Source organism: Equus quagga, chromosome 10 (assembly GCF_021613505.1).
Source record: "Equus quagga isolate Etosha38 chromosome 10, UCLA_HA_Equagga_1.0, whole genome shotgun sequence".
NCBI lineage: Eukaryota > Metazoa > Chordata > Mammalia > Perissodactyla > Equidae > Equus > Equus quagga.
The window spans coordinates 105,929,973-105,940,299 of NC_060276.1; the positions used below are offsets into that span (position 1 = coordinate 105,929,973).

The 10,327-nt window shown below is 40.9% G+C and overlaps 1 protein-coding gene across 2 annotated transcripts in view; it reads right to left on the reverse strand.

Annotated features, from left to right (window-relative positions):
• Positions 1 to 7,482, reverse strand: part of LOC124245830 (membrane-bound transcription factor site-2 protease) — a 35,839-nt gene extending 28,357 nt beyond the window's left edge. For both annotated transcript variants that reach the window (XM_046673595.1, XM_046673594.1), the window contains exons 1-3: positions 7,301 to 7,482; positions 4,507 to 4,655; positions 2,684 to 2,900 (exon numbers count right to left, since the gene is read on the reverse strand). In XM_046673595.1, coding sequence (XP_046529551.1) covers positions 2,684 to 2,900; positions 4,507 to 4,655; positions 7,301 to 7,375 — 441 coding nt within the window. In that variant the 5' untranslated portion in view covers positions 7,376 to 7,482. The remainder of the gene's footprint in view (positions 1 to 2,683; positions 2,901 to 4,506; positions 4,656 to 7,300) is intronic.
• Between the last annotated feature and the right edge of the window lie 2,845 nt (positions 7,483 to 10,327).

Here is a 10,327-nt window from a genome sequence, read left to right on the forward strand (position 1 = left end):
ATACATTCCCTCTATATCACAAAATATCCTGCCTATCTTATCTTTATTTCAAATAAATCAGTAGCCTTGATCCAATAGGACACTGGTTCCTTCTCTTTATTATCTTATGGATGTAATAATGAGATAAGGTAAGGATTTGAGCATGTGACTATGCGAACAGATGGTAGGTCTTGTTTGCTGGCAACAGTACGTGACTCCCCATCTGTCTTGGCCATGATCATACAGGGTATTAGATGTACCAGGATACTGATCTCTCAACAACACAGAGTGCCAGGTTTTTGGGAATTAATACTGAACGAGGCTGTAGGGAATTACAGAGTAAACAGAAAGTATGTTCTCTAAGCTCATCTCAAAGTCAGGAGACATAACAAACTTATACATAAATGTGCAAGGTGGACCACAGCGGGCATCTGACTTCTTAACGGTCCCAAAGCACAACTCTCCTAACAGTCAATATTTTTGTGAGCTCTATGCATAAAAAGAAGCAAACAGAAGAAATAATTTCTTCTCTAAACAACATTTCTGCCATTGTAATCGTAGCAGGCAGACAGGCCAACGATCATATTTCCTCCACGCTTGCTTCTTTCTCAAACAATAACCAATCGCATAGGTTGAGAGTCATCCTAAACTCTTCCTTCTCCCTCCAGCCTCACATTCAATTAAATGCTGAGGTCTGAGAACTCTACTCCAAAAGATTCCGTGAATCTGGCCCCTTCATTCCTCTTATCACTAGTTTAGTTTAGATCTTTATCACTTCTAACATGAATTATTCCAACTCCCCTCTTAACTGGTCTCCCCATCTTTAGTGTAACCCTAGTGTGATCCATTTTGCACAGACCTGTTATCTATAGGTAAAATGAAAACTTTTTAGAATGGCCCTTCATAACCCAGACCCTCCCTACCTATATCTCCTATCTTATCTCCCACACCATATACCTTCCACCATATACCTCCCAGACTCAGGTCAAAGTTACTTATAGTTCCTTGAAGAATTGTTGGTCTTTCTTAAGGGACTAGAGCATAATGTGCACAGGCTCTGAGGTCAGTTGTGGGTGAGTGATTGACCCACTATTTACTAGCTGTGACCAAAGGCAAATGACTTAACATCTTTGTGCCTTGGTTTCCTCATCTGTAAATCACAGATAACAATACTCATCTGCAGACTGCTGCAGGAATAAAACAAAATAGGCACAAAAAACCTCACACAGGAAGCACTGCACATTAACGAGGTTTTATTATATTCCACCTTTCCATGTTATATGGTTCCCTGTTACTGGGATGCTCAATTGCCGTCTTCCTTTCCCAGGCTATGTGGACTCTCCTCAGCCTTCCCTTGAGCTCTCCTCTACTCTCTTCCCAGTGCCAGGCACACCTTAGCACACCTTCTCTTTGTTCCCATGGCACCTATACTCTGTCCAACTGTAGCACAATCACAGCAGCTCTCCCTCTAGAGTAAAAGCTTCATGAGTGCTAGGATTAGATTTTGTTCCCCATATAAGCAGGACTCAGGATAAGGCCAGGAGACAAAACAGACTCAGTAAATGTTTGCAGAAGAAATAAATCATATCTTCTGAAGAAGGCTTCACCTGGCAAATCCTTTTAATCTCTAAGAAAGAGCTATTACCATGGGATTCTTTATTGTTCTCAACAAATGACTTCGAAATCTTCCCATAGTGACCCAGCCTAGTAAAGGCCACAAAGACATGAGTTAAAAAAAAACCCTTCACTTCACTCTTTTTTTTTTCTTGTGAGGAAGATTGGCCCTGAGTTAACATCTGTGGCCAATCTTCCTCTTTTTTTTTTTTCTCCTCAAAGCCTCAGTAGATAGTTGTATATCCTATTTGTCAGTCATTCTAGTTCTTCTATGTGGGAGGCCACCACAGCATGGCTTGATGAGTGGTGTATAGGTCTGTGCCCAGGATCTGAATGAGCAAACCCTGGGCTACCAAAGCAGAGCGCACAAACTTAACCACGACACCACTAGGCTGGCCCCAAGTAACTCTTAAACAGCCTATTCCATTAATAAGAACATGATTAAAAACATAATATTCATGATTCATGGAAATGGAAACAATCAATGTAAAAAATTAGAAATAAAAGTTAGCCAATGGTAAAGCACCCTTCCAAACTCTGGAGATATGAATCGATAAAGTACAGGTCTACACATGTGCCTTAAAGTGATAATTACTATAAATAGCTTATAGTCAAAGGAGTACAACTCAGCACATTATTCTTCATATCAAGAAATCACCGCAACCATTCAAAAAGGTCTTATATCTTTAATTAAAAGAATATCATTGGTTAGACTCTGAAAGCCATGAAGAGGAAAGGGGAACACTTTGCATAGGATTAAAATGCAATTTATTGATACATTATAGAGATTTAAATCAGCATGCTTATTCCATAATAGTAACAATCATTTAACACCTCAAGAAGGTAACATGAATTAAATCAAATACCTGTGTAATTGTTGAGGGTGGTCCATTTATTCTATTACTACTACTGCTACATATTACAACAATTCCTTCCTATATTCTTACTAATGTTTTTGTTTAAGCAGGTAATTTGAGAAATTGTGAGACTTTTCATATTTATATTATGGATAGGAGTTAATGCTATCCAGAAGAAATGTCTTATATCTATCTTTCAACAAAGTTACTTAAAGCAACAAGAAGGCACTTACCACAACTTGTAGCACCTGTTCATTGTGAAGTGAAGAAGAGGAAGAGGAAGAAGAGGAGGAGGAAGAAGAGGAGGAGGAAGAAGAGGAAGAAGAGGGGGAAGAATAAGAGGTGGGAGAATCAGCCATCATTTGTGCTAAAGTCTGCATCAGCGTTTTCCCCAGGAGGAAAAAAGAGCTGAACATGGCAATTACGCCAAACACCATTCCAAAATTGAACCTGTCAAGAGGAAAAAAATCACATAAAATTCCTCATAATTCATGGACTAACAAATTCATCAACCAGCCACATTTCACAGCTTCAAAATAATGTCTAAAAATTTCAGAATTCTGCCTCTTTTTCTTACCTGAACGTTACATATGTTACTGAAGCACAAGCACTAGTCTCTTTAAGCAGTTCTAATAATTTACAACTCTCCCATAACTGAAGAGGCTGAATATTGTTCCCAATAAAAAGTTTGTTTCCTCTCATGTCTTTTGCTCATTCACATAGCATTGTTTTGATCTTGTTTTCATATAGTTATGAAAGCTCTTTTGACATTATAGACATCCATTCGTTTTCATGTACCAATTCTATTGTTTGCATTTTAACTGTATTTTGTGCTGAGCTTAAATATTAACATGGTAAAATTTAATGACAGTTTCTTTCTTCTACTGTTTTAATAATTAAAAGTTACCCTTCTATAGTTGGGAATAATCTCTTACATTTTCTAACTTTTTGATAAGTTGTGTTTTTCAAGGAACTTGTGCATTTCATTTAAATTGTCAAATTTATGGGCATATAATTATTCACAATAGTTTCACTTTTTAAAATGTCTATAGAATCTGTAGTAATGTTCCCTTTTTCAATTCTAATTTTTAGTTACTTGTGTTTTCTTTTTTTCTTGATCAGTTGTGGAAGGAGTTTATCAACGTTATTAATCTTTTCAAAGAACCAACTTTTGGCTTTGCTGATTTTCTCTACTGAAACCTTCCTATTTCACTGATTTCTGCTCTTTATTATTTCCTTCTTTCTATTTTGTTTGCTTTGATTTGCTGTTGCATTTTCTGCTTTTTGATGATCTGGTTGTTTACATTTAGCTCTATTCCATTTGGAGCTAAATTTTTAACAAAAAGGAATTTAGACAAAGGTCCCCTATTCCCATGCTAGAAATTCTCTGAACTACAGAACCTGTCGGTCTCTAGGGTGTCCCAGAGATCATCATAAACCCCCTCACCATAATCACCATAAACTCCTTGATTTTTAAACAAAAGGGGTATGACTGGCATGGCCAGGGGGCTCCAGGACCCCGTTGCTGCAATCTGGCTGGCCATTTTTCCAATTGGCTCATGTGTATGCCTTACTGGTTGTTACATATTTTAAATATCCTTCCTGTGGAGGGATATCACAAAAGAAGTACAGAGGAAAGCCTGCAGACTTTTGGGCATCCTATGACTCCCAGGACCCTTGTTTCTAAGTGTGATGAGAGGCGAGAGAATTCTCTAGGATTATTTTCCTGATGGAAAATGCTCCATATGTTTTTTGCTTTTCTGTTAGTACATAACTTACACAGTAAAGTGTACAAGTCTGAAGTGGACAGCTTATTGAATTTTTACATACGTGCACTCATGTATCCACCACCCAGATCAAGATATAGAACACTGATTTTGAATGTATGCAAAAGAACAATGATGCAATCCCATAAGTTTATATAAAACCAGAAAGTTTTTAGACTGTCAACATTTTAAAACTCAGTAGACTGGAAAATGATGGAAATAGTTCATTTATAAGCTTTTCTCATGATCACAATAACTAATTTAAACCAAAAAGAGAAAATGAAGAATACCACTGGTAAAGCATCCTCGCTTTCCGCCGTCCCCAACTGTAAAAGGCACGATTGAAAATAGCAGTTTGCCATCTGATGTGAAAAGGGGAAATGCTCAATCCGTTGTTTTCCAGCCAGTCTTCATAAGAATGCTTAAAATACACTGATGACTAAGAGAGAAAGAAAAGTTCCACATCACTCAATTTTGAAGAACAATTTATAATATTCAAGAAAATCAAAAAGAAGTATTTTCTATAGGAAAGTAAGATACTGACCTCCCAAACTCTTATAATTTTAAAGCTTTATGTTTATTCTTCAGGATATTAAAGTAAAGGTCTTAGATTAGCTGGTCTGCTGAGGTTAGGGTCTGGCAAACTATGACCCATGGGCCAAATCCAGCCTACAGACTGTTTTTGTACAGCCTGTGAGCTAAGAATGGTTTTTACATTTTTAAGGGATTGTAAAAAAAGGCAACAAAAAACAAGAATATACAACAGATATCCTGCACAGCCCACAAAGCCTAAAATACTATCTGGCCCTTTATAGAAAAAGTTTGCTGACCTCTGCTTAAAACAGCATTGTCCAACAGAAATATAACATGGGCTGGAAATGCAAGCCACATATGTAATTTTAAATTTTCTAGCAGCCAAATTTTTAAAAGTATGAAACAGATTAATTTACCTCAAAATAGCCAAGATACTATCATTTCAACATGTAATCAATATAAAAAATTATTGAAATGCTTTACATTCTATTTATTTATTTATGCACTAAGTCTTTGAAATCTGGTATCCATCTCAATTTGGATTAGCTCTATTTCAAATGCTCAGTGGCCACAGGTAGTAGCTACCATGCTGGACAGCGCAGGCCTAGAAGTCTTGTTACCCTAACAAGAAGTCTTGTGTTACAATTTAAGAAGACCCCCAACCCATCCAACAGAGGGGACAGGTTAGTTGGAATTAGTGCTTTCTATGCTCTTCTGAGCAACAACCCCAAGAAATTAGGCCGACTTTGATCGCGTAAAAGTACAAAACTTAGTTAAAGCCATCTTGGTCTTGGTAACTTCTCTTACATTCTTCAGGGTTGGGGGGCTATCTGCTCATACACAACCTAACAAATTTTATCTTTAGGGAAGTTGAAGTCCTTGAGTAATGTAGGGTTTTAGATAATGTAAGGTTGTTTTATATACCTGACACAAATCCCCATCACCTCAGTTACAGTAAGTATAGTATTTTGTCATATGGATGCCCATTCATTGGGGAAACTTATCTGTCTCCAGAAGGCTATTTCAGCCCTATCACTGTCATAAAAAATGACCCAAGTCTGTATATAGCTATCAGTTTGCCTTCAGATCTGTGATGTTCTCATCTCTCAGTCTTCACGTGAAGTGTTTAAAACCTGCTTGTTTTCCAGGACTTGGAAAAGGAGGGACACACCCTTCCAGCAGATGTCTACTGAGGAAACCCCAGATGAACCAAGGGTGGGATAGTAGACCAAGATGGAAGCAGAGAAGCTGAAGGTGCAGACTCCTAAAATTCGAGGTCTCTCCATTGCCCAGGCAGATAGCCTGGATGTGAGTTAGGTCTTTTGCTCAAGGAATAGTGCTCTCTTAGGGAGCTAGAGACTGTTACTGAAATTAAAGTGACAGCCTGATCACCTCACACACTTGACCAGAGACTGTAGAGGTTCAAAAAGTTCTTTTTATTTTGGATTTTTTGTCACATATGCAACACGAAGAAATCATGAGGCTTTGTTTTCTCTAAATAACAAAATCACTGTTGAAAGAAGCAGTGGCCTGTACTGCTTATGACATGGTAAGCACTATGCCAAGTACGTGCAGAGGAAGCACCTGGCGATCTTGTGAAGATGCAGATTCTGATTCTGTAGATCAGGGATGAGGCCTGAGAGTCTACATTTCTGACAAGCTCTCAGATGATGCACGTGCTGCTATTTACTATTATAAATAGTATATAGATACTCACTATTCACAATTGGAATTTTTAATTAAACATTTGAGATCGTATAGGAATTTATTCCACATGTACAGTTACCCCCAACCCCCAATATTCCATTTCGAAAGGTTGCTTGAAGCATGTGGTCAGACAATTGTTCATCATTTTTGCTATCCTTCCCAAATAACTGAAGAATGGGTCGAGCACCCAGGGTGTGTGTGTTTGGAGGGTTTCGGGGGCTAGTGTGGAGAAGGGTGTGCAGGGTGCAAACGAGAATTCGAGTTGTCAGCAACTAGTTATCTGTAGACTAGTAGCACTGGTAACACTTGGGGCCTGGTTGCATCTTAGGCCCTGCCCCAGATCTGCCGAATCAGAATGTGCATTTTAACCGGAACCCCAGATGATCGTACGCACTTCACGGTTTGAGACCACTGATCTAAATCACAAGTTGTCTTAGATTCATTCCAATACCAGAGTCTCCAGAGGGTCGTGATCTTAAAGACAACGAAGGAAACCATGCCTTTCCTAGGCAGACATTTTCCTTTTGCCTCTGGTGCGCTGCCGCGGGGTCCGGCAGGCCCCAGCCCTCCCAAGCCCACTGCCGGCGCCTCTCGGGCAGGACCCGATGGCTGCGGGCCTGCACCACCCGCAATGCGACTGCGGCGGCTGCGCGGGCCGCCACACCCCTCCCGCCGGGCTTTATTCACAGCACGGAGCCGGGCGCCACGCGGAGGGCGGCCTGTGGGCTACGGCTGCGCCGCGTCCGGCCCGGGAGGCGCAAGGCGGGGCAAGAGACGAGGCATCGGGCCTTGCGCCCCGGCCACGGGCTCCGCGGGCTTGGGCCTTAGCCCCGAGGCCCTCACCTTCAGCACCAAGTCGGTCAGGTAGACGGCAGTCCAGCCGCCCACCACCACCACCACCAGCGACACCGGAATCATGACAGCGGCGGAAGTAGAGGAGGGAAGGCGAGCCCCGACGTCCTTCTCCCTGAGAGCCGCAGCCAGCTGACAGCGCGGCGCCTACAGCCCCAGCATCCGCGCAGGAACCAAGCTGTCCCCGGCTCCTTTCTCGCGGTGCCGCCGTTTCCCTCCGGACCCTTCCTATGGGACACAGGGTCGGACGTGTGCGCACCGGAAAAGGGCGCGGGGGCTTCTTTTCGTGCTACACTCGGGCGCCGCTGCCCTGGCGTCATTCCGCTGTGTCTGCCAGCCGACCAGCGATTTCTTAGGCTTTGGCTCTCCCTGCTGTCGGCTCTCCATTCTTTCCGGTGCTGGTCTGGGGTTTGCAGTTGCTTTTAATCCAGTGAGGGTTTGGGGGTCATCTGAAGTAATAATCGTCTCTGCCTCCCAAACCCTGACATAGGTATCCAGATTTAAGTTAATTACGTTTATTCGTTCTTTTTATTGGAGCGTAGTTTACATAAAGCGAAATCATAATGCAGATCTCAACTGTCCATTTCGATGAGTTTTGATAACTGCATCTATCTGTGTACCTTAAAATAGAGAACGTTTCTAATCTCAGAAATTTCCTTTTCGTCCCTTCCCAGTCAACCCCCTCCCCGTTCTAATTTATTTAAACTTTATGTAAATAGGATCATACAGTAAGTACTCTTTTCTGTCCGGCTTACTTCGCTCAGCATAATATTTTTGAGATTCGTCCATGTTGCTGATTAAACTGGGTTTTCTTCTCAACCTCTTCCATTATAAAATTTGAGATCGGTGCTATGGTAAAAAAAAAATGGAGCTCTGAACATCTGTACATAAGTTTATGTTGACGTATGCCTGATTATATATTGACCTGGAGCAGTGGTTCTCAACCTTGGCTGTACATTAGAAGAAGCAGGGAGCTTTTAAAATTCCCCATGGCCGTTCAGTAGGCTAGACGAAATGACTCAGAATCTCAGCGTGGGTCCCAATCATCAGTGTTTTTTTAAGATCCTTTGGTCATTCTGCTGTGCAATCAAGATGGAGAACCATTGAACTGTGATCTCTAATAGGAAGGAAAACTAACATTTATGAAGTGTTTTTTGGCATTCTCTCTCTCTTTTTTTTTGGAAGATTAGCCCTGAGCTAACATCTGCTACCAATCCTCCTTTTGCTGAGGAAGACTGGCCCACCCGTGCCCATCTTCCTCTACTTTATATGTGGGACGCCTGCCACAGCATGGCTTGCTAAGCGGTGCCATGTCCACACCCAGGATCCGAAGTGGCAAACCCCAGGCCACCAAAGCGATCGTGTGAACTTAATTGCTGCACCACTGGGCTGGCCCCTGGCATTGTCTTAGTGTTTGAGTCTTTAAAAGTTATTTGTTTTAACTTTTCTGGAAAAGCATCATTAGCAATAATACTACTAATATCAAAATATTGAAAACATAATACTATCTTAAGAACAAGCATTCCAAATAAAAATACACCCTCAACACCCTCCAAAGTAAAAATACATAATACTAGAAACCTATACTACAGATATTGCTACCGGTTTGCCTCACCCTCCCATACTTTTCCTAAAAAAGTTTTAATAATTTAGCACAGTATCTGTGTAGCTTCAAGAAAGCTTATGACTTACTTTTACATCACCTTGCATATATCGGTGTGTATGTGTTGTTATAAAATGTTTCAGTTTATTTTGGACATAGCTGAGTGTAAATTATAAAAGTTTATATTCAAGCACCCTGTGACTCCATAGTTTTCCATGTACAGGTGTCCCAAAAGTCTTAGTACAGTTTTAGCTTTTGATATTATCAGAAGAATAAATGCTGCAAACTTGCAAAACGCATGACTTGAAAGTTTATTTAAATTTCTTTCAGACTTATTTCATTTTGTGAATTTTGAATAATTTTAAATTTCAAATTTTTTAGACCCCTAACTGAAGATGGCAAACATTGACTGAAAGAAAAAATTGAAATACATTTACAGTTCAAAAGTTCCCAATACCAGGGACTGGCCTGTGTGGCACAGTGGTTAAGTTTGTGCACTCTGTTTTGGTGGCCTGGGGTTCGCAGCCCTGGATCCCAGGCTTGGACCAAGCACTGCTTGTCAAGCCACGCTGTGGCAGTGTCCCACATAAAATAGAGGAAGATTGGCACAGATGTTAGCTCAGCAAGAATTGTCCTCAAGCAGAAAGAGAAGGATTGGCAACAGATGCTAGGTCGGGGCCAATCTTCCTCACACACACACAATTCCCGAGACCAAATAAGCATGAAAGAAATTGAAATAATTTTACTTTCAAATGCTGTTTTGTGTAAGTTCGTAGAATTTGTACTTCTGAAGTTATTAAAGCTTCAAACTGCACTAAGACCAGTGGCACTCTTGTATTTGAACTGACCTTCGTTTGCTCTTGTATAACTGTGAACTGTAGTTTTTAACACTGTTCTTCCCTGGGAGGAGAATATTAACTTAAGAATTGAGAAGCCTTCTCTTTTGTTAGCCTGAAGCCTTTTCTGGACCACTTGCTGGGAGAAGTCCCAGCTACTGTGTGGCTATCCGATTACTCAAGATATGTAGGAAATGAATTGATTGTGTGTTTCTGTTCCCATCATAAAAATTTACTTATTCAACCAGCTTGGTGTTCTCATCAGGGACCCAGCAGTCAAAACAAAACACTGAATTGAATCCTGCTGGTTTCTGGAATTTATCAGGAGTGGTAGCTAGCTGGCGGCAGCAGAAGAGACAAGATAGAGGACGCAAGATGGCAGCAAGAAATGCCTGAATTCCAGAGATCAACCTATTCTTTTTTTTTTATTTTTGAGGAAGATCAGCCCTGAGCTAACATCTGCTGTCAATCCTCCTCTTTTTGCTGAGGAAGACTGGCCCTGAGCTAACATCCATGCCCATCTTCCTCTACTTTATATGTGGGACACCTGCCACAGCATGGCTTGTGAGAGGTGCTGTG